Source organism: Eschrichtius robustus, chromosome 12, assembly GCF_028021215.1.
Source record: "Eschrichtius robustus isolate mEscRob2 chromosome 12, mEscRob2.pri, whole genome shotgun sequence".
NCBI classification, from domain to species: domain Eukaryota; kingdom Metazoa; phylum Chordata; class Mammalia; order Artiodactyla; family Eschrichtiidae; genus Eschrichtius; species Eschrichtius robustus.
This window is the reverse complement of record NC_090835.1, coordinates 41,145,937-41,171,121: the sequence shown is the minus strand read 5'-3', so window position 1 is coordinate 41,171,121 and position 25,185 is coordinate 41,145,937. Positions and strand designations below refer to the sequence as shown.

The window sequence follows — 25,185 nt, the reverse complement described above, 5'->3', positions numbered from 1 at the left end:
ACAACAAACCAAGGCTTGAGTTTCATATGGGATTAAAAGTTCCTAGAAGCTCATTTCCAATGCAGATTTCAGACTAAAGGCACTTGGCCAAAGGGGCAGACCTGGATGACCCACATATCCAGTGTACCTTTTGCTGAAATGATGTCCAGGCCTCTAATCCTCTAGAATACATATCTGCAAAGTCAGACGAAAGAACCAACTCAACTAGGGAATCCCCTGCACCTTCCAAATTGAACTATTATAAGCACCTCAAAACTAATCCAGAAGACCTCCAGGAAAACAACTCAGAATACAGAAATCCAGCTGATTATGAATGGCAGCTATTCCAAATATTTCTTAATACCGTTAAAAAGATAGTCTTTGACAAATCGGTAAATGAAGAGACCTTTGCTCAAGTTATGGTACTGCCATTAAACTAGTGAGCATAGCGTGAACTTCTTTGGGCCTCCTTTTCCTTCCTTATTCTGTAAAATGAGAGGCACTAGCTCCCATGCCCTTTAAAATCACAGCCATGGAGCATAAAGACTTAAATATAAGACATGACACCATAAAATTCCTAGAAGAGAAGGTAAGCAAAACATTCTGACATAAATCCTAGCAATGTTTTCTTAAGTCAGTCTCCCAAGGCAATAGAAATAAAAGCAAAAATAAACAAATGGGACCTAATCAAACTTTTAAGCTTTTGCACAGCAAAGGAAACCATAAACAAAAAGACAACCTACAGACTGGGAGAAAATATTTGCAAATATACAAACAGGTCCTACAACTCAATAACAAAAAAAAAAAACAACCCAATCAAAAAATGGGCAGAAGACCTAACTAGACTTTTCTCCAAAGAAGCCATACTGATGGCCAATAGCCACATGAAAAGATGCTCAACACTGCTAATTATTAGAGAAATCCAAATCAAAACTACAATGAAGTACCACCTCACACCAGTCAGAATGGCCATCATTAAAAAGTCCACTAATAAGGGCTTCCCTGGTGGCTCAGTGGTTAAGAATCTGCCTGCCGGGCTTCCCTGGTGGCACAGTGGTTGGGAGTCCGCCTGCCAATGCAGGGGACACGGGTTCGAGCCCTCGTCTGGGAGGATCCCACAGGCCGCGGAGCGGCTGGTCTCGTGAGCCATAATTACTGAGCCTGCGCGTCTGGAGCCTGTGCTCCGCAACAAGAGAGGCCGCGACAGTGAGAGGCCCGCGCACCGCGATGAAGAGTGGCCCCCGCTTGCCGCAACTGGAGAAAGCCCTCGCACAGAAACGAAGACCCAACACAGCCATAAATAAGTAAATAAAAATTAAAAAAAAAAAAAAAAAAAGAATCTGCCTGCCATGGCGGGGACACAGGTTGGAGCCCTGGTCCAGGAAGATCCCACATGCCGCGGAGCAACTAAGCCCATGTGCTACAACTACTGAGCCTGCGCTCTGGAGCCCGCAAGCCACAGGCACTTAAGCCCGTGCGCCTAGAGCCTGTGCTCTGCAACAAGAGAAACCACCGCAATGAGAAGCCCGCGCACCGCAATAAGAGTAGCCCTTGCCCACCGCCAACTAGAGAAAGCCCACACGCAGCAAAAAATAAATTAATTAAATAAATAAAACTTAAAAAGTCTACAAATAACAAATGCTGGAGAGGTTGTGGAGAAAAGGGAACCCTCCTACACAGTTGGTGGGAATGTAAATTGGTGCAGCCACTGTGGAAAACAGTATGGAGGTTCCTCAAAAAGCTAAAAATAGAGTTGCCATATGATCCAGCAATCCCAATCCTTGGCATATATCCAGACAAAACTATAATTCAAAAAGATATATGCACCCCTACGTTCACAGCAGCACTATTCACAGTGGCCAAGACACAGACACCACCTAAATGTCCATCGACAGAGAAATGAATAAAGAAGATATGATACATATATACAATGGAATACTACTCAGCCATAAAAAAAGAATGAAATAATGCCATTCGTAACAACATGGATGGACCTAGAGACTATCATACTAAGTGAAGTAAGTCAGAAAGAGAAAGGCAAATACCATATAATATCACTTATATATGGAATCTAAAATATGGCACAAATGAACTTATCTACAAAACAGAAACAGACTCACAGACATAAAGATCAGATTTGTGGTTGCCAAGGGGGAGTGGGGGAGGGGTGGACTGGGAGTTTGGGGTTGGTAGATGCAAACTATTACATTTAGAATGGATAAATAACAAGGTCCTAGGCACAGGGAACTATATCCAATCTCCTGGGATAAACCATAATGGAAAACAATATAAAAAAGAGAACATCTATATGTGTGTAACTGAGTCACTTTGCTATACAGCAAAGATTGGCACAACATTGTAAATCAACTATACTTCAATAAAAAATTGTAAAAAAAGAAAATTATAGAGCTAAGCAATTACGCTTTTTAAAAAAAGCATCAACTATCCTACAGAACAAAAGCCTCAATTTTTAGAGTACCAAGTTTTCTACCATTTTTTAATGTCACAGCTTTATGGTATATCTAAAAACACCCCTTGATTTATCACTGCATTTGTAGCTTCCTCACTTCCTTTTGGCCCCTAATATTCATAATGAGATAAATGAAACTATTGATCTGAAGGATTTGAATAAAAGACAAACAAGAGTAAAGCACACGGGCCTAGTTTAAATAGGTTATCCATTCCGGAAAATACACAAGCATAAAACAACTAAAAAGACTGGGGCGGGGGGGATGTAACAAAGCACACTACACTGTCCCACCAAAGGCAGTTGTCATAATCTCTCTCAGACCACCACCATGAGATCTCTAATTTTCATTAGTTTGTCTCCACCAGGATCAACAGAAGAAGGCTAAAAAGTGCTTGAGCACCAATCACTCTCATCAGCTCAACACATACCACTCAGTACCCTGACCTCCTCTCTCCTAATCTAATAGTTATTTAAGACGGTCTTTCAATGTCAGTTATTATTAATGATGCTATTCACTCTATGAGAAAAACAGAATAATGATAGTAATGAAGAATCAGGTCAACTCAAACATTTACCAATACTAAGCACATACTACTATGTTCCCAGCTGCTAGTTACTGGGATTCCTCTATTTAAAAGAATAAGTCTCTAAAACATATTCATCATGGTCCTTGGATTTTCTGGTACATAGGACTACAAAATCCCTTAGGTCCTAGCAACAGAACCAACAAGTCTAGATCATGCAAGAGAATGGATGAATGCTAAAACAGACAGGCTCCAATGAAATATTAGTCTTTCTTGATGCTGTCTATCAGTAACCACCCAAAGTATCTTAAAAGTTGGAGAATTATAAAAATACACATGTATACAAATACATCTTTTAAAATATTTATATGGAAAAAATAATAATAATGAAAATACTTAAGCAATGAGTACATTTCACAAAAGCACACAGCTAACAAATTTTGCAGCTAGCATATGCACAGCTGAAAAAAATGCCCTATCATAGGTTCCAACTCCTGCTCCAATTTCGTATCCTCTGACACTATCATTATCTTGTCTAGTAATAAAGAAAAGGAGTCAAAGAAAGGTGAGCACCAAGTATTTTTTGGTAGTCTCACTGTCTCTCTATAATACACATGAGCATTCTATAACTGGGGAAATACTTGTTTTATACTCAACTACCACTGTTTCAATTTGTTACTATTTAGTTATTAACATTAATTCGTCAAACTGCTGTTAATCTGCCAAGAAAACTCCGTACTATATTTTTCATAATTTATACAATTGGTTTCCTAAATAATAATACACCCATAACAGATTTTTTAATTTTTTAATGGATACAGTAAACTTAAGCTTAAATAAGATACCTATGATGGTGACCTTGAGGAAAACTTCAGTAGTACATTTTCACCTATTTCTAACAAAATGTTTTATTGTACCTCAACAAAATTCAACTGTTTACTATAGATAATCCTTAACTAAATTTTCAGCACAGAAGCAGTACCATAAAATGTGTTTTAGAGTTGATATAGATACTAGAATTGAGAAATTAATGGAAGAGTTATATATTTAACCAGGCAATTTTAGAAAGTTTGTGTGTGTGCTCAGGTTCAGAAAAATGGACTTCCAAAAAAAGGTTTTTGCATCCATCTATACAATTTATGAAAAATGTTAGCTCTAATTTACATTCATACAAAATTCATAAAAATTTTAAACATGGCATCTTCTGCCTACTAAAGTAGAGCATATATAATTAACAACTATTCACCAAGAAGCAAAATATCACACACAAGACTCAAAATACAAGTTAGTCCATGAGTCTCCAAAGAGCTAATCATGAAGCAAATATTGGTGATTACTACACAGCCCTCCCCAAAGAGAGTCTGACTGTACTTGGCAGGAAGTGGGCAGCAGGAAGAGCTACAGTCAGAAACCACCACTTGCTCCAGGTTCTTACAAGCTCACAGCAGTGCTCCCAGTAAGCAGACCTGGTAGCAGCCTGCCAGCACGATCAAATTCCTATCAATACCCACACCATTTTAAGGATATTTTCACTTGTGAGATGTTAGCATCGGACAGAAAAGGCATTCTAAAATAAAAAGCATCTTTAGGAATTCACACCAACTTTAAACCTCCATCTAAATGACCAAAGTATTTGCTCAGTTGGAAAAGATACTGAAATAACCATTGAGCTTGATTTAAAAAAAAAAAAACTACCAAATTATGGCTTCCCTGGTGGCGCAGTGGTTGAGAGTCTGCCTGCCAATGCAGGGGACACGGGTTCGAGTCCTGGTCTGGGAGGATCCCACATATCGCGGAGCAGCTGGGCCCGTGAGCCACAATTACTGAGCCTGCGCGTCTGGAGCCTGTGCCCCGCAATAAGAGAGGCCGCGACAGTGAGAGGCCCGCGCACCGCGATGAAGAGTGGCCCCCGCCTGCCACAACTAGAGAAAGCCCTCGCACAGAAACGAAGACCCAACACAGCCATAAATAAATTAATTAAAAAAAAAAAAAAACTACCAAATTAAACATAAAGGACATTATACATTAATTCTAAAGCTAAGGGACTCAAATACAACACCTGATTAGTGTATGGTAACCAAGAATGACAAAAATTGCCTCTCATTTGAATCCATGAAAGTATACTTCCAAATATAATTCCCATTATGAAAAAAAGCAAACCTATTGAATTTTCAGTTGGCTAGTTTGTTGGCAAGCTTCAAATCAACCATTTTCAAGAGACTATACTTAAACACCTTGAGTTTTTTTTTTTAAGGAATTCCTTTTATTTTTATTATTTATTTATTTGTTTATTTATTTTATCTGTGTTGGGTCTTCGTTTCTGTGCAAGGGCTTTCTCTAGTTGCGGCAAGCGGGGGCCCCTCTTCATTGCGGTGCGCGGGCCTCTCATTATCGCGGCCTCTCTTGTTGCGGAGCACAGGCTCCAGACGCGCAGGCTCAGTAGTTGTGGCTCACGGGCCCAGCTGCTCCGCGGTATGTGGGATCCTCCCAGACCAGGACTCGAACCCGTGTCCCCTGCATTGGCAGGCAGACTCTCAACCACTGCGCCACCAGGGAAGCCCACACCTTGAGTTTTTAAAATAAGCAACCAATTAATCAAAGGGCAGGAATAAAAGCTATTTAATACATCAGCACCAGACAGGACAAACAGAAATAAGTATGGACAAAAAAATAAAATTTTAAAAAAGAAAAGAGAGAAATATAGGAATCAAACTCTAAAGAGAATCGCAAAACACCATCATACGCTACCTGATATACTTGGAAGGAGACACTTTCCACACAGCACATATCCTAAGGCCCTTTTAAACTCCTTAACATGGTAAGAAAACAAAGCAACTTAACACAGTACATCCACAGTATAGAATATTCCGTTAAAAAAAGATAAGCACATCCTATATGTAAATGCAAGCATGTAGATGATACTATATGTGTAGTAGACAAAAACAAAAGGTCTGGAAAGGAATACACTAAATTGTCAGTAGTGGTTACCTCTTGGATGCGGGATTTGAAGAGATGGAGCCAGAAGGAGATGCTAAAGGTGGATTTTTACTTTTTCCTCTATAAGCATCTGTATTATCTTACCCTTTCGCAATAAGCATTTATTGTTTTGGTAATTAAAAAAAGAAACCATTTCAGGGCTTCCCTGGTGGTCCAGTGGTTAAGACTCTGCACTTCCATGCAGGGGGCACAGGTCTGAACCCTGGTCAGGGAACTAAGATCCAGCATGACGCTCGGCGAGGCCAAAAAAATAAATAAATAAAAATTAAAAAAGAAATCATTTCAAATCTATTACCAGACGTTGTTATTGTTTTCAAAATATCACACTGATGGTTAGTACAAAGAGATAATAGTAGTAAAGTACCTTCAAACCTTGAATTTAAAGCTCTATCCTCAGAATAAAGAAGACTAAGAGACATGACAATTAAATCCAATGTGTAATCCCAGACTGAAAAAAGAGGACACTATTGGGATAATAGGCACACTTTAAATATGAACATATATCAGGTGTATTATTATAAATGTTAAATTGCCTGAATTTAATTACCGCACATTGGTTATCTGAGAGAATGCTTATTCTTAGGTAGTACTATGAACTATTCAGCGGTGAAGGGTGATGGTGCCTACACCTTACTCTCAAATGGTTCAGCCAAAAATAAACAAACACAGGTATATATGTTTTTATATAGAAAGATAAAGCAAATGTAGTGAAATTTCAACTACTGGTCAATCTAGGTGAAAATACGGGAGTTCACTATACTATTCTTAAAACTTCCCTGCAAGTCTGAATTTTTTTTCAAAATAAAAGATTCCTTCCCCCTAGAGAGTGGATCTCTCTCAGAAAGGAAAAGGAAGAATCCTAAACCTGACTTTCAGTTACTCTAGGTGTAAATGTTTCAGTTTCTAATATGAAACGTCTCTCAGGGTCTTACAATAGTAGCCCTTAGTGCATTACAAAATAAGGTGCTCTATAGTATCCTGGAAGAATTAACAGAAATGATGAAGCTAGTCAACTTTTGATTCTAGCATATGACTATTATAGCTTCTCTGAAAAAACTGACAATGCTCATAGAACAACACTAAGTATCAGGGTTAAGAAAAATTATTATAAATATCTGTTAAAGAGTAAATCATAATGCATTTCAATTTAAAGGGGACTAGATTAAATCAATTAATCACTACAGTGAAAAGTGGCAGAGAAAATGTGAAACACAAAAGTCCCACTAACACTAGAAAAGTATGATTGATAGATATGGCTTGGCAGCTTGAACATTTCTTAGGAAAACACAACTGTATCACCTGTTGCTTGATACCTTTCTAAAGACATAGTGTGTCAGTAGAAGTTTGGTGGGCCTGAAATCTAGATAAGGCAAGAGCAAAGAGGGACATGAATTCTGGAGAGGTATACTCTATCCTAAGTACTAGGATAGTTCCACCAGGCTTTCTGTGATCACCAGGAAAGCCTCCAAGTAATATTTTGGCCTCCCATGTACCTACCGAAGACTGTACCCTGGCCTGTAGAACATACCTCAATCACTACAGAGCTATTTCTCTCTTATAAAATAACAAAAACTGAATTATGTACTGGCTGCAAAGCTACTAAAGGTCCAGACCATATGTGGAATCTGGTGACCACGTTATTCTTTCAGTTGGCTTCCTATGGCATCTCTATCCCCATTGTAACTTAGATGAATTATGATAATTTTATGAGAACACAACTATCCTCACTGCTTTATATTTTATTTGACATGCCGAAGTATTTTTTCCCAGTTAATAAACTTTATTTTTGCCAAATTCACCATGCTTTTCGTATCATGGTGCCTTGTAAAGTACTGTTCTTTCTAGCTGCATCTTTCCATCCAATACTAATAATAAAAGAGTTAACACTGTCCTAATTCTTAAATCCTCATAAAACCCTTTGTAGAAAATACTGTTATGATCCTGACTTTACATATAAGGACACTAAGGCACAGAGTCATTACAAAATTTGCCCAGGTTCATAATGCTATTAAGTAAAAGAGGTGAGATTCTAAACCAGGAATTAAGATCCAGAGCTCAAGGGTTTAACATTTTTTGTGCCTTGGACCATTCTGCAGTCTGATGAAGCCTGCAAATTCCTTCTCAGCTTAGTATTTTTAAATATATGAAATAAACAAAGGAGACCAATTACCTTGGGGACAAAAAACCCAAATGTATGATATAGTAGTATATATATGCTTCTCAACAATCTAGTGGTGGATCTCCTATTTACGATAATTTCTATGTAATGATGAACATAAATAATACTTTGAGATATCTACAATAATCACAATATAATATCTGTGATTTGTACTAGTAGTAAAATCACAGGTACTGTTAATAGTACTGTAGTTTGCTGTTTACATTAATAATTAAAAGGAATGTTAACTTCTAGTTAGAGGTTAGTGAAGAGGTAATTTTCCCCCTAAGTCTATGGATGCCATCCATGTTAACACTGCCCACTATATCAATCCTCTTAACACTGCAGTTTAAAAGGACCAATCCTGGGTCCTTCTCTCTTTCTACACTGGATCTCTTGGTGGTCTCATCCAGTCTTGTGGCTTTGAATACTACTTAAGTTGATGACTACAAAGTTTATCTCTAGTCCAGACCCTTCCTCTAAATTCCAGACTTGGATATCAATTCAACCAGAATGTGTAACAGGCATCTCAAACCTACCACGTCTAAAACTGAACTCCTAATCTATTCCCCAAACCTGCTCTTCTCACGGTCATCCCTATCTTAGTTGATGGCAACCCCATCTTTCTCACTGCTCAGACCAAAACTCTTGGAATCATCCTTGACTCCTCTCTTACGTGCCACATCTGATCTATCAACAAATCGTACTGGTTTGATCTTCAAAATATATCCAGAATTCAACCATTTCTATCTCCTGTTACCGCCCTGATACAAGTCACCAGCATCTCCCTCCTAGATTTCTAGCTTCCTTACAATTATAAGTCTCCCTGCCTCTACTGTTGTTCCCCCCTGCAAACTGAGTGATCCTTCAGAAGCTGAAAGCAGATCATGTCACTCCTTGGTTGAAAACTCCAGGCAAAGTCCTTATAAAGCCTCTACCAAGCCCTGTGAAATCTGTACCCCACCCCAACATAATGTACTATTACTTTTTTGTTCATTCCATTCTAGCCATACTGAGCAGAACTCACTAGGTCAGCCTCAGCACCTTGGAACAAACTATTCCCTCTACTTGGAAAGCTTTCTCCCCAGACGTTAACCAGGCTAACTTCCTCCCTTTTAAGTCTTTGCCTAAATATCACTCTCAAGAAGGCTCACCCAGTTCACCTCATTTTAAATTTTATTTTATTTATTTATTTATTTATTTATGGCCGTGTTGGGTCTTCGTTTCTGTGCGAGGGCTTTCTCTAGTTGCGGCAAGTGGGGGCCACTCTTCATCGCGGTGCGCGGGCCTCTCACTATCGCGGCCTCTCTTGTTGCGGAGCACAGGCTCCAGACGCGCAGGCTCAGTAGTTGTGGCACACGGGCTTCGTTGCTCCGCGGCATGTGGGATCCTCCCAGACCAGGGCTTGAACCCGTGTCCCCTGCATTGGCAGGCAGACTCTCAACCACTACGCCACCAGGGAAGCCCCACCTCATTTTAAATTTCAACATCTACCCCAGAAATTCTGAATCCCCCTTACCGTGCTCCATTTTCCAAAGCACTTACCTTTGAACATTCCATTATTATTTATTGTTTTTCACCCCGCACTAGGAGGGGTGCCCACACTAGCAAAACTGTTTTGTACACCACTCACCTCTAGTATGCCTATGTTTGGCACAAAGTAAACACGCATATATTAAAAAAACAGCACTTCTATCATTGTAAAGTACTTGCCTGTGTCTCTCATTAGAAGAATTCCTTGAAGACTCTGACTGGATCTAATTTGTAGTGCCCTCAACACCTGGCCCGGGGCCTGCCCAACAGCAGACACCTAAAACACTGATACTCAGTTGATTACAGCCACTTTCACCTGAAACACAATCCTATACGCCACAGGAAAAGCCAGGTCTTAAAGCTGTGTCTGATTAAATACTCGGTAGAAGGCAAACACAGAACATCAGGTTCCAACTGTTACTTCAATCAAACTGGGTTTAAGTTTCATGCTTCATTTCTTCATGTGTCTAAGAAGCATTTCAAACTATCTGAAGTCTATAAAGGTCACTTGGTCATTCCTCCCCCCCAGCCATGGCACCACCTCTCTAGCCCACATAATCTTTTCATGCTTGACTTAAAATCCTCTTAAGTGTTCCTTGATGACCCCAGCTAGAAGCACTTACCCGTGCCGTGCTCTGGGCCAAGTGCTTTCCATATGTTATTCTCATTTGATTCTCCCAAAAGCCCTATGAGGTTGCTTCCATTATGACACCTATTTCAAAGATGAGAAAACTCAAACTTGGCGAGATCAAGTCACTTGTTCAAGGTTCAACGAGTGTTCAAACACAGGTCTGCCTGACTCTGAAATCCAAGTTCTTTAACCCTCCACTATACTGCTTTTCTCTCTCCAATATTACAAACCCTAACTAGTTTATACATACTACCTCATAGGATTTGTTGTCACTTCACTTATCTAGGCTTCAATTCCGGCATCTGTAAAACAGGGGATATCGTTCAGGATGCCTCCTATCAAGAGCCCTTCCAATTCTTACAGTATCATGAAATAAAACATTTTATAATTCTTTACATACTCCAAGTAGGTTAATACACACACATACACACATGTATTTTAGCACTTAGTCACTTAAAAATTAGAAATCTCCACTGCCAAAAAGCAGTGAAAATAAAAACTCCAAGACCTTATATAAAAAAATAAAACATTCTTGATTCCTCTCCACATTCACGTCTATCAGAGATGCACTTCTAAGTCCATTTTCCCACGTAGTATGAAAAATTATGTTTTTCCCCAAGAAGTATAAGAATGTGATACTTAAAGCTTCTGGACTTCACCAAACAACCTGGTAAAAGGAACTGAAAGCAGCCACTTAGCCCATTCAGGAGCTAGCATGTTATTTTAGACAGGACAAGTGCTCAATAAGCGTTTATTGGATCATGATACAGAATTTTTTTGTTGTTGTTGAGGTTTTCCAAGTCTCAAACCAAAAGCCTATAAAGAGCCACACCAAAACTAAGGTAAAATGTGTCAAAAGAGCATATCTCTTGGAATCATTCTGGCCATAAAAGTGAATTTCATTTGAAATCCCTATCAACTGTTAAGTTTGAAATGAGTCATATTCGTAGGTCTAGACTTAACCAACATCAGCAAATGGAGTTTAAGGATAGCTTTTTAAAACAATACTCTTGTGAGGATGCAGAGAAAGAAGTGAATCCAGGCTCTGGAGTGGAAGCTCTCCTGAGATATCAGATACAGTAGCAGACACAGCCCACAACAGAAATGTAAAAATGTCCTAGGCTGAAAACATGCTATTGGGCAAAACGATATTTCGGTTTTCTAGAACACTGTCTGTTTATAGAATCCTCAAACGATTCTTGTTTTTTAACAAAGTCTTCAAAAGGAGTAGAAAGTCATCCGTTCAGGGTAAGAGGTTGCTGCTACCAAGGAAGTAGAGTGTCCGAAAGTGTGCAAATCTCAGAATCTAGTAGAGAACGTGTGCCGCTGCGGACGCTTTCACCTCCGGGCGGAAAAACAAACCCGGTGTCACCTCAACATTGGGGCCACTCAAACCTCGCCACCATTACAAAACCGAAATGCCAAAGGTGCAGAATATGAAGCCGGAAGCACTACCAGGCCAGGATCGAGTTCCAGGAGAAAAAAATCAAAACCGAGAGTGCAGCGCGGGGCCCTCGGCCGCCTTGGGCCGAGAGACGCACGCTAGGCCCTTCCGGTCGGAGCCGCCGTCGCCGGTAGGCCAGGCGACGGGCCAGACTTTCACCCGAGCCCGGGGATTCGCGGCCTACCCTCGCCAGTGCCCTCTCGCCGAGTCTGGCACCGGCTGCTCCTCAGACTCGGCCCCTTCGTCTGTAGCGCGGCCCGCGCAGGCCGCGAGGAGCCGGAGGAGACCGCCGAGCCTCGGGCCGGCCGGGTCGGTGCAGACGCGGCGGTGGCGGCAGAGGCCGCGCCGCCCCTCCCCCACCGGCCCGGCCCAACCGCCGCTGCGACGCGAGTAGCGGCGCCAACGCCGGGCCCAACCGCCGGCCCGCGGCGGCCCGGACAAGGGGCCGGTGGCGGCGGCGCGGGCCTGCTCCCCACGCCGCCTGCGCGAGTCCACCGCAGGCCCGTTACTCCCCGCGCCACAACCCGTCAGGACGCGCCGCCCTCGGCTTGCGCTGAGGCGGCCGAGGGCAGCGGGAAGCCGCTGAGCTGATACTTACTCAGGGGTCGGGTGCTCGGGGTCGTAGAAATCCCCCATCTTCGGAGGCGGCTGCGGCGGCAGCTGCTTCATCGGGAGCGGCTGGAGACGGCGACGCGAGCCCCCTCCCCGCGGCAGGGCGACGGGAGGGAGGGGAGGGGAGGAGGCCGCTGGTCCGACCGCGGCGGCGGCGGCGGCGGCGGCGGCAGGGGCGGCCCGCGTCGCTTGCTCGCTCGCTCGCTCCCTCCCTCCGGCGCCCGCCCGCCGCTCTCTCCCCCACACACTCACACGGGGAGCGACGCTTACCCCGCCCTCCCCTCTGCAGCACAGGCCCGGCCCCTTAAAGAGCCACGCACCCGCCGCTAGTCCGCCGCCAGTCGGCGCGCCGGCAGCTGCCGGTTGTCCTCAGGCCGGAGCGGGAGGAGCGGGAGGAGCGGGAGGAGCGGGAGGGGCTGTGCGCAGCCCGCGGACCCGGCCCGACTTCGCCAGCGACTTCCTGGAACAATAAGCCCCAGGCCTGAGCGCCGTTGGCCCGCCCCGGGCCGAGAGCCGCTGCGCCGCGAACCCTCCCTCGGGCCCGCTTGGCGGCGGGGCGCTGAGGCGTGGCCCGGCGTGCCCCGGGGTTGTTTGCCGGCGACGACGGGGAAACAGCCCGAACCCGCCGGCACACTAGCCTGCCTGCTCCGCCGCTCTCGAAGACCTGCCCTCCCGGAGCGCCGGAGTCCGCAGCGGCTCCGAGGGCCCCTCCCCCGGGCCTGCGGGCTCTGAGGTAAGGCGGTCGCCGCTTCTCCCGTGCCTCTCGCCCCTCTCTCCTTTATTTTTCCTCGCTTTTTCTCCCTGTTGCCTCTTCATCTCGTCCCCTCAGCAAGTACGGAAGCGGAGCTAGGCTGGGGATTCGCCCTAAAGCCGAGCTCTGGGGACGCCCCTTCCTACCTCCCGCCCCCGCTGGGTCGGCTGGGCCCGGTCCGCCCGTCGCCGGGCTGCGTTCCACCACCCACACCTCCACCTGGAGTTGTACGTATTCTGCCCCCACCCCAGCATCTGGGAGCTGCGGATCCCGTCTTCTGCGTGGTTCTTAAAGGCCTTGGAGGAAATATCTTTTAAGAAAAGTTTATTAATCACTTTCCTGCAAAAACGACATGGTAAGATGAAGTAGGACAACTTGAAAGGGCTGTGAGTCTGTTATTTTTGGAAGGAGAAACAAGAGTACATAAAGCCATTAGCTAAACTCTAAGGGAGGTTCATAAGATCAGATTTTTTGTAGTTGTTTTTTTTTTTTTTTCCACTGTAATTTTGAATCGGATTTTACCAGCAAACAATTGGATGGAGGTATGTGTTATGGACTGAACGTGTACTCCACCCCACAAATTTATATGTGAAATTCTGTCCCCCAATATAATAGTATTAGAAGGTGGGACGTTTGGGAGGTGATTAGGTCATGAGAGTGGAGCCTGCATGAATAATGGGATTAGTGCCCTTATAAAAGTCCGTTGAGCTCTCTCCTTGTCTGCCCTGAGGATACAAGGAGAAAACAGTGTGCAACCCAGAAGAAGGTCCTCCTCACCAGAACTCAGCCGTTCTGGCACTCTGATCTCCAACTATCAGCCTCCAAAACGGTGAGAAATAAATTTCTGTAGTTTATAGCCACCCAGTCTATGGTATTCCGTTTTAGCAACCGACAGTATAAGAGACTAGACATCCTTTACTAACTCTTTTTTATATCGTGTGTGTGTGTGTGTGTGTGTGTGTGTAAACACATATATGTATGTTGTCACTGTCTGTTAGTGCTTTATCATCATTGTTTCTCACTTGGGGATTATTTTGGCTTTTTTGTTGGTTTTTAGGCATGTCATGCAGGTCCAGAGCCTGTCTGACTCCCTTGGTTCAAGTCTCCCATGGCCACTTCTTTACAAACTATGAATATTACTTAATTTATCTGCTTTTTCTCATTGTAAGATGAGAATATTAATGTGGACAGGACCTCACTGTTTTAAGGATCCAATGAGATAATATTTGTAAAGCTTTAAACCTTCAACAAATAACAAGCGCTCACTCAGACGTTATAGTACAGTGGTTAAGAGCTGCGAGGCATTGTATACCAGCCCACCACTTTCTAACTTTGTGACATTAGGCATGGTTACTTTTCATGCTTCCAGTGCCTCATCTGTAAAATAGAGGCATTATCCACTGCACAGAGTGTTGTGATTATAGAACTAAATTGTATAAAACATGCTTGCACAATACCTCTCATTAAGTGTTATGTTTTAGGCTTTGAAAGAATAGATTGGAGCCCTGTGCCTTAGATGCCACATAGGCCATTGGGAGCCACTTGACATTGGACAGACAGGAAAGGACTACTTTTTTTTTTTTTTTAATATATTTTTTTAAACGCATTGTTTACTTTGTTTATTTATTTATTTTTGGCTGTGTTGGGTCTTCGTCTCTGTGCGAGGGCTTTCTCTAGTTGTGGCAAGCGGGGGCCACTCTTCATCGCGGTGCGCGGGCCTCTCACTATCGCGGCCTCTCTTGTTGCGGAGCACAGGCTCCAGACGCGCAGGCTCAGTAATTGTGGCAACGGGCCTAGTTGCTCCGTGGCATGTGGGATCTTCCCAGACCAGGGCTCGAACCCGTGTGCCCTGCATTGGCAGGCAGACTCTCAACCACTGCACCACCAGGGAAGCCCAGGACTACTTTAATTATAGGTGGATGTGGCTAAAATAATTTAAGTATGAGGTGATAAGGACCTAAACTGAGGTGAATGAGAAAAAAGCAGTCAGTTACAAGTTTCCTGTTTCCTAAATAACAAAGTAAGTAGTTCTCTTGCAGGAGGTGCAGCTGGTCTTGATAATACCTGGTCTTAAGATAGCATTAGTCTGGTTAGAACCCAATAAGCATGCCAGACTATGGGATTCAGTGGGAAATACTAAGCCCCAAACATAAATAAATGAACCGAGTTTTTACAGGCAAGATTGTTGGAAGATTGAGTACTATTTAATGGCCTCATCTGTCACTGTACTAGGAGTTCTCTGTACACGTATTTTAAATTCAAAGAGAAGGCATCCTTGGAACACGTACTTGGGCCTGGCCTCTTGATCAAAACTGTGGGATAATTTGGTCTTTAGCCTATAATTGACTATCTCCTACTTTCTTACGTAAAACCTTTTACAAATATGTTTGAAGGAAAAATGTCAAAAGTCTTACAGTAAAACATATTATAAAAGGCATTCTATTCTTAGAGTGCTAAAACCGTAGAAATTTTCATAATTGCTCCTGCCATTACTGTTCCTGTAGGCCCAGAGCACCCCCATCTCAGGGGGACCCAAACATAGCCAGTAGTGACCCTGAAACAAAGTTGACTAGGACATCTCTTCCCTTAGGGGAGATGGAAGGACAAACATCAGATATTGCCCACAGTTATGCTCCTGGTACCTGGATGGGAAAAGAAAAAATATAATTGAGGTGAAGGAGAGAGCACCAGTTGATTGCTTGAGCACATTCTTCAAAACTACTATGTGTAAACAAAATTTTTCAGGTCATATGTTGACAAGACAGTTCTTAGGACTGATAAAACACAGAAGCAATAAAATCAAGACACCGAGGTAGTCTGAGGTACCGCTGGGTGGTGCCTCTTTTCAGTGTGCCCAAGTCAGAGCTCTGCTGGCTTCAAATGGGAACCTGGCTAAGGCTCTAGGAGAGAGAGAGAGAAAAGGTTGTTACCCCTCGAACCTACAGCTGGGGCTGAGTGGGGAAGCTGCCCCTACCTACTTACCCTTGCCTCTTCCTGTCCCATTCTTCCCTCACCAAATCCTTCGCTGACCTAAGGATTGTCAGAAGACTGTATTCCTCAAGAAATGCCAACATGGGAAGGGCATGCAAGCCCCAGGCCTTCAGTCCTACAACTCCCCAAAGTTCCTGGATTTGCCAAGAGGGGACAGGGTTGACAGTGGCAACAAAGTCAATGTGGGCAGCGTGAGCAGGACAGTGTGAGCAGGGCAATGTGGGAAACCATATCTCTACCCATGTGCTCCCACAAACACCCTCACGTTGGCAGAATTAGGCCCATTCTTAATGGCCATAGCCTATGGTTAATAATGGTCTGCCCATGTATAAAAGGTTGAATTTAATATCAGAGAGGCAGTTTGGGAGTATACATGAATGATATACAGAAGGCTGGGTTATATCAAGATCAAATGTTTGAGAGTTGAAGCTTGCCAGTACAAGGTTTATGAAGATCACAACAGTTTGTGAGATGCCTAATTAATTTCCTTGATTATTTAAATATTATCTTGAATCTATTCCCTGATGTTAATGATCCTGTCATCAGTTTTTTTTTTTCTAGTCCAGTGTTCTTTTGAATAGAGGAATTGTGTTACATATTCCAAAAATGTATTTTTCTTTATTTGGTCTCTAGGAAACCAAAATCGGCTGTTACTGTAGTTGCACATTAACCATTATGTCATGACTACAAACAGGTACATCTTAGCATTAGAATAGAAACGTGATTTGGGTGTCTATAAGCTGTTATATACAGTTTTTTAATGCTGATTTACTGCTTAGTTTTAATAGATCAATATGTCATTCTGTTGTAACTGAAACATTCTTTTCCATTAATTAAAAATATAATGAGAAAGGTGGTTTTCAAAATATAAAGTATGTTACTCTACAAATGAAAGACATGGATCAAGTGGTTTAAATGTGTATTTACTCTTCTGTAGGACAGAAATATATATAACCAACATCTCAGCATTTGGGGACCATGAAATGGGATAATGTCTGAGAAAGTACCTAGCACATGTAAACTAATAGCCATACAGTAAAAAATTAGATACCTTATAAATTTATGTAGCTACATGAGACTCAGCAGAATTGAAACTTATTTTAGATTTAATCAGTATACCGAAAAAAGACAGCATCATTTAAAATAATGGTTATTTTAACTGTTCTACACAAATCTTTCACAGTCTTTGGCTCTGGAATACCTTCCTTGGGGAGGTGTAATTACAGTTGATTTTTATTCATGTTTAATTAGCACATTTCAACACAAGTTACGAATATAGAAAACAATACAAGATCTACATTGAGCCCTATTACATATATTATTTGTATCAAGCCAAGAACCTTCCTATATATATAATATTATACTCTGTAGTTGTCTTTTCTGTTCCATACTGCTTTGTTAACTGACTTTCATTACATAAGTCTATCTTCCCAACTCTTTAAGTTTGTTTTATTACTTTGCTACTTTTTTGAAAACCTGACTTTTTTTACTTTTTTTTTTCTTTTAGAAGCTCTTAAAATGTTCACTTTGAATTTTTCTGTTGGGACTAGATTGTTGAGCAGTTAACAGGCTTCTATAAGTCTCCTTCATAAGTTCCTACAAGCCAACCATATAATTGGGCTTGAAAGTGCTGACATAAAAGAACCACAGGGACTTCCCTGGTGGCGCAGTGGTTAAGAATCCGCCTGCCAATGCAGGGGACACAGGTTCGATCCCTGCTTCAGGAAGATCCCCCATGCCATGGAGCAACTAAGCCCGTGCGCCTGTGCTCTAGAGCCTGCGAGCCACAACTCTTGACCCCGCGAGCCACAACTACTGAAGCCTGTGTGCCTAGAGCCCATGCTTCGCAACAATAGAAGCCACTGCAATGAGTCTTGCCTGCGCACTGCAAGAAGAGTAGCCCCTGCTCGCCGCAACTAGAGAAAGCCCGCGCGCAGCAGCAAAGACCCAACACAGCCTAAATAAATAAATAAATAAAATTAATAAATTAAATAAATTAATTTTTAAAAAAAAAGAACCACATACTTTAGTCCTCAAGTATACAGGAATATTGTTATTAGGTAATTTTTTTTGCAATATGTGTTAATCTTGTCTTCCCTACAAGATTATCAAGCACTCAGGGAAATGATTATAGTGTTTGTTTGTTTTTGTCCTGTTTTATTTTGAATCTTGGCACCCTTTCAGAGAACTCATCTCCTGAGCTTCTTCCCTTCCAGCAGAGGATCAAACTGCTCAAGATTATCTCTGCTTTACAAAATAAACCAAAAATTCCAAAGGTTAAGTCACATGACTAAGAAGTGGTAAAGCCAGGATTTGAGCTTGGTTATCCGATTCAAGACATCTTCAGGCAGAAAATCTGGAGTTTGTCACCAATAGAACAGAATCCCTGATATAAGAAAGAATCATGAGCAAAGAAATTGGTAAATAAGTGGTTAAAACTAAAAAATATTTACCATAGAAAGTAATAATAATACATAATTTGTGTGGTTAATAAAGCAAGATAGAACTGATATCCTGGATAACAAAGTCATAATTTGGAAGTGGGATGGGTGGGGTGATGATTGGATATGAAGTTTTCCAAGGTCCTTGTACTGTTTGGGAAGAGGGTAAACATACTGATTAACTTTAAGCTTTACTCTTTTAAGTGTACAAGTTAAAATGTCTTGGGTAACTACCAAAAGAGTGTATCATTTCCAAATTCATGGAGGGAGAAAATCAATTTTTTTTAAAAAAGCAAGATATGTAGAAAAAAGAAAGAAATAGTGAAACATAAAACCAAAAACAAAACACAGAAAGATGTAAATGGATAGAAAGAGATGTCAGGCTAGGGCTTCCCTGGTGGCGCAGTGGTTAAGAATCCGCCTGCCAATGCAGGGGACGCGGGTTCAAGTCCTGGCCCGGGAAGATCCCACGTACCACAGAGCAACTAAGCCCATGTGCCACAACTACTGAGCCTGCACTTTAGAGCCCGCGAGCCACAACTACTGAAGCCCACGTGCCTAAAGCCTGTGCACTGCAACAAGAGAAGCCACGACAATGAGAAGACTGCGCAGAGCAACAGGAAAGTCTGTTTCCTGCTCCTCTGGATTGTTGGCAGAATTCAGTTCCTTAAGTTGTAAGACCATAGTCCCACTTTCTTGCTGGCTGTAAAATGAGTAAGGGTCATTCCCATCTTGTAGAGGCTGCCACAGTCCTTGGCTTATGGCCCCTTTCTTCCATTTTCAAAGCTAGCAACAGGCATGTTAAACCCTTGTCCTTGTCTCAGTGTTCAACTCTTTTTGTCTTCTTCCATTTTTAAGGATTTGTGATTAGATTGAGCCCAGGTAATCCAGGATAATCTCCCCACCCCAAGGTCTGTAATTCAATCACGTGGAAGTCCCTGCCACTTAAGGTAATGTATTCACAGGTTCCAGGGATTAGGGAGTGGACATCTTTGGGGAGCTATTATTCTGCCTACCACACCATCATAACTTGTTAATATGGTGAATTACATGAAATAAACTTGCAATATTGAACCCAAACTTTCATTCCTGAAACAAACTCAACTTGGTCATGATTTTTACCTTGTAAACAAATTGCTGGATTTGCTTTAATAGTATTTTGTTCGAGATCGTTGCATCTTTATTTAAGAATGAGAATAGCTTATAATTTTTCTTTCTCATCCTGTCCTTGCCTTTCTGGGTCTGTATGTTCATCCGTCCATCTATCCTTTCCTCCCTGCCTTTCTTTTTTGAAGGAAAATTGACCGATAATTCATTTTTTTAATGGTTCTAGGACCAAATAGGTTTTCTACTTCTCATTGGTCAGTTTACTAATTTATATTATCTTAGAAAGTTGTCCAAGTTGAACGAAGTTTTTGAATTTATTGGCGTCAAATTGTTCATTTTTTCAGTTAATTTTATAATCTCTGCAATTTCCACAGTTTTGTCCCACTTCTCATTATCTGTATACTTTTTCCCCAATTTGCCAGAAATTGGTCAACAGTCTTTTAGAAGAACCAATTCTTGGCTTTGTGCATCTTCTCCACTGTATATCTTTTATTTCTTTCATTAATTTTGTATTTTCATTTTCACTATTTTACTTCTACTTTAGTTCTTAAGTTTGACATAATTTGTTAATTTTGTCTTTTTTCCCCCTGTAACATAAGCATTTATTTTTTTATTATTTTTTTAATAAATTTATTTATTATTTTATTTTATTTTTGGCTGCATTGGGTCTTCGTTGCTGCACGTGGGCTTTCTGTAGTTGTGGCGATCGGGGGGCTACTCTTCATTGTGGTGCGCGGGCTTCTCATTGCAGTGGCTTCTCTTGTTGCAGAGCACGGACTCTAGGCGCATGGGCTTCAGTAGTTGCAGCACACGGGCTCAGTAGTTGTGGCTCGGGGGCTCTAGAGCGCAGGCTCAGTAGCTGTGGTGCACAGGCTTAGTTGCTCCATGGCATGTGGGATCTTCCCAGACCAGGGCTCAAACCCGTGTCCCCTGCATTGGCAGGCGGATTCTCAACCACTGCGCCACCAGGGAAGCCCCATAAGCATTTAAATTTCTTAATTTCCCTGTTATTACTTTAGCTGTATTATACAATTTTGTTATTTAGTTATTTCATTGATCTTTAGTTCTAGTTAGTTATTAGAACTAAATAACCAATGTTATTAGAACTAAATAACCAGTGAGTTATTTACAAGTCTCCTTTTGAAACTTCAGAAGTGTTTTCCCCCCTAGTTAGTAATTTCTAACTTAATTGCATAGTGCTCATAGAATGTGGCCTATATAACATCAGTCATTTGAAATTTGTTGAGAATTACTACCTGAACTTATATGTGGTCAATTTTCATAAATATTCCACATGTGCATTAGAAGGATGTGAATGCTCTAATTGTATAGTGCAACACCAAATGTGTGTTAATTCAGTCTTAATTATGTTGCTCGTATCTTCTGATTCTTGTCTATTAGATCTATCCATTATTTTGAGGTGTTTTTAAATCTCCACTATAGTGGTAAATATATCCATTTTTCCTTGTAATTTGTCAAATTTTGCTTTTCTTATTTTAAGAATTTGTACTTAGGTGCATATATGTTTAGAATTCCAAAGTTCTAGGGCCCTGAACTTTTTATCATTATTTAGTGAGCTTTGTTTATTTCTATTTTGTCTGATGTTAACATAGCTACACCTATCAAAATGGTTAAGTCTCAGGAACATAAGGAGCAGGATAAAAAGGAATAAATGAATATATTTTTCCCTTTATATGAAGTTTTACAAGTCAAAATTAAACAACAGATTGTACAGGGAATTAAACTTGGCAGAACTTGGGGCTGGGCTGCTCATGAGAGCCCGGCTCTCCCACTCCTGCCAGGATTCATCCACTCCAGGATTTGCAGGCCACAGAGCTCAAGCGGGCAGGCTGGCAAGGGGGATCACCCACTGGAATCAGAGATCCGGGGTCCCTGCACAGGACCTGACCCGTAGGGGAAAAAAAGAAAAAAAATGGCAGAACTCAAGAAGGAAAGGGAAAAGTAAAGAATTAGGGATAATTTTTTTTCTAAAGGGGTAAAAGGATCACATGGAGGCACCCAGAAGGTTTCAGAGAATAGGTAAAGTTCTATTTCTTAAACTAGGTGGTAAGTACATAGATATTTTTTTTTGTCTACCCTATGCATGATTAATATTTGTATCTATTTACTATTTAATAAAAACTTTGTGTGTGTGCATCCTTTGACACAGCAAATTCTATTTCTGAACTTCTACTTCATAGAATATCCATACCAAGGAATACTATATTGTCATTAAAAAGAATTTTCACCATGCTTGGTGTTCTAGAGGAGTTTTCATGAGGTTTGGGGGTTTGTTGAATAGGAAAAGCAAGATTTTTAGACATAATAAAAATGTGTATATATACATGAATATATTTATTTGATTTTGTGAGTGTGATAAAAGATGCGAGCATATCTTTAACTATATGTCATTTAGCCAAGTTATATTGAGTTGGGAGTTGAAGGGGAGGAAGTGAGAGAAAAAATAAGGAAAAATTACTACCACCACACCCCAGTAAATAAATATTGATCTACAGATGTTTGTATATATTTAGAGCTCCATTAAGAAATTAGAAGAACAAAGTATGTATCTACTGAATTATAGGGATGTCAATTTAGAAAAGTATTTGGAGTCTATTTCTTTAAACCAAGATGTGCATATTAATGTAAATGCTTGTGTAAGTATATCCAAACAATGAGAAAGGTGCAAAAAGGTACAGACTAGTCTGATACTATTGCTGATGTTTTGGATGTGGGGTATGAGAGAAAGAAAGAAATCAAAGATGAATCCTAAATTTTTTACCTCAACAACTGGATGACTGGTGGACACGCGACTGGGAGAAATAGCTTAGGGGTTATCGAATTAATAATTATGCTTTGAACATATTAAGGCAGAGAATGCTGATAAACTTCAAATGGAGATGTCAAGTGAGCAGTTCAAAATGCCAGTCATGAATTTAGAGGATTTCTCATAAGGAAATACAAATTTTGGAGTCCTCAATATACAACTGATATTTAAAGCTATAGGACTGCAAGATTCCTAAGATAAGATTTCCTAGGGAAAAAGTACAGCTAGAGAAAAAAGCAGATAAAAGGACAGTGCTCAGGATTGAGCATTGAGAACTTAGTGCTTACAGGTCAAAGAATGATAAGCCAGCAGAGGAACAGAGGTGAAGTTAACAACAAACAGGAGAGTGTGGTCTCATGGAGTCCATGAAAAGAAAGCGTTTAAATGAATGAACAAAGAAATTCAAAAGCAGTATTGCTTCCCACTCTCAGTTACTTTTCAGATTTATCCTTTATCAGTTATCAGTTGTCCGGCATAGTGGGAGGCCAGAAATCTGCACTTCCATCCAACAGGAACAAGGCACCACTCCCCTCTGTGGTATGAAAGAAGGAGAAATGGGAAACCTGAAATTTCACCCCCACCTGTCAGTCAAGAGGTGGCACTCCATCCCATCTGGCCTAGTGTCAGAGTGGTCCTTTTAAAATAGAAGGTTTACACAAGATCCAGAGTCTTACAGTGCTCTAAATGTCCAGGATACCATTTTTAAAAAATCATTCATTGGGACTTCCCTGGTAGCACAGTGGTTAAGAATCCACCTGCCAGTGCAGGGGACGTGGGTTCGATCCATGGTCCGGGAAGATCTTACATGCTGAGGAGCAACTAGACCCGTGTGCCCCAACTACTGAGCCTGTGCTCTAAAGCCTGTGAGCCACAACTACTGAGCCCATGGGCCGCAACTACTGAAGCCCACGTGCCTAGAGCCCACGCTCCACAACAAGAGAAGCCACCACAATGAGAAGCCCGTGCACCACAATGAAGAGTAGCCCCTGCTCGCCGCAATTAGAGAAAGCCGGGCGCAGCAACGAAGACCCAGCGCAGCCAAAATAATTTTTTTTTAAAGCCTAGAATATTAAAAAAAATTAAAAATAAAATCATTCATCATACACCAAGAACCAGGAAAATTTCAAATTGAATGACAAAATACAATTTTAAAAGACGCTGACACCAGAAAGAGAAAGGCAAATATCATATATCACTTACATGTGGAATCTAATATATGACACAAATGAACCTATCTACGAAACGAAGACTCACAGACGTAGAGGACAGATTTGTGGTTGCCAAGGGGGACAGGGGTGTGGGAAGGGATGGACTGGGAGTTTGGAGTTAGCAGATGCAAACTATTACATATAGAATGGCTAAACAACAAGGTCCTACTGTATAGCACAAGGAACTATATTCAGTATCCTGAGAGAAACCATAATGGAAAGAATATAATAAAGAATGTATACATGTATAACTAAATCACTTTGCTGTACAGCAGAAATCAACATTGTAAATCAACTGTACCTCAATTAAAAGATGCTGACACCAAGATAAATCAGATGTCAGAACTATCTGACAGAGATTTTAAAGCAACTGTTGTAAAAATGCTTCAACAAGCAATTATGAACACACTTGAAAGAAATAAATAGAAAGTCTCAGCAAAAATATAGAAGATATAAAGAAGAACCAAATGGAAATTTTAAACTAAATGGATGAGCTCAACAGCAGCATGGAGAAGATAGAGGAAATAACCAGTGAACTTGAAGATAGGACCTAAAAAACCAAAAACAAAACAAAAACAACAACAAAAACTATCCAGTCTGAACCACAAAGAGAAAATAGACTGATGAAAAAAAAAAAAGTTAACTGGTCCTCAGGGACCAGTGGAACTATAACAGAAGATCTACATTTGTGTAATCAGAGTCTCAGAAAAAGTGAGAAAGAGTAGAGCTGAAAAGTATTCAAAGATATGATGGCTGAAAATTTCCAAATTTGTCAAAATACGTAAACCTACAGATTCAAGAAGTTGAATAGACAGAATAGACCCAAAGAAATCTATACCAAGGTACATCATATTTAAACTTCTGAAAGCAATGAAAGAAAAATACCATCTATAGGGAACATTTTTTGGATGGCAGATTTCTCATCAAAACCGTGGTGGTCAGAAGGAAGTGGCACAATATTTTTCAATTGCCGAAAGAAAAGAACTGTCAAATCCATTCTACATATGGTGAAATTATCCTTCAGGAATGAAAGGAAACTACAGAAAACTTAGAAAAACTGAGAATTGTCACCACTAAATCTGCTATAAAAATTGCTGAAGAATATTCTTCAAATATAAAGGAAATGATGAAAGATGGAAACTTAGACTATCAGGAAGAATGAAAGCACAATAGAAAGAGCAAAAATATTAGTAAATACAACAGACTTCCTGCACTCAAGTCTTCTAAATTATGTTTGACAGTTGAAACAAATATATATATATGTATATAACGTCTGATTTGGTATGCAGTGTATATAGAAGAAATATTTAAGACAATTATAAATAGGGGAGGGTAAAGGGACTTAAAGAGAGGTTAGTTTTCTATACTTCATTTGAACTGATAAAATATTAAAAACAGTACACTGTGATAAGTAATGTATGTATAATGTAATAGAGTACCCCCCAAAAAATCTATACAAAGAGATACACTCAAAACATTATGGATAAATCAAAATGCAATTCTAAAAATATA

At 41.0% G+C, this 25,185-nt stretch overlaps 1 protein-coding gene and 1 long non-coding RNA gene across 7 annotated transcripts in view; one reads left to right on the top strand and one right to left on the bottom strand.

Moving 5' to 3' along the window:
• Positions 1-12,558, bottom strand: part of SETD2 (SET domain containing 2, histone lysine methyltransferase) — a 117,246-nt gene extending 104,688 nt beyond the window's left edge. For all 4 annotated transcript variants that reach the window (XR_011075597.1, XM_068556973.1, XM_068556974.1 and 1 more), the window contains exon 1: positions 12,335-12,558. Coding sequence is in view for 3 of the 4 variants with exons in the window: in XM_068556973.1 (XP_068413074.1) it covers positions 12,335-12,405 (71 nt within the window). In the remaining variant the exon portion in view is untranslated. The remainder of the gene's footprint in view (positions 1-12,334) is intronic.
• A 205-nt stretch (positions 12,559-12,763) lies between these two features.
• LOC137774254 (uncharacterized) overlaps positions 12,764-25,185 on the top strand; it is a 66,856-nt gene continuing 54,434 nt past the window's right edge. For all 3 annotated transcript variants that reach the window (XR_011075810.1, XR_011075812.1, XR_011075811.1), the window contains exon 1: positions 12,764-13,081. This is a non-coding gene — a long non-coding RNA (uncharacterized lncRNA). The remainder of the gene's footprint in view (positions 13,082-25,185) is intronic.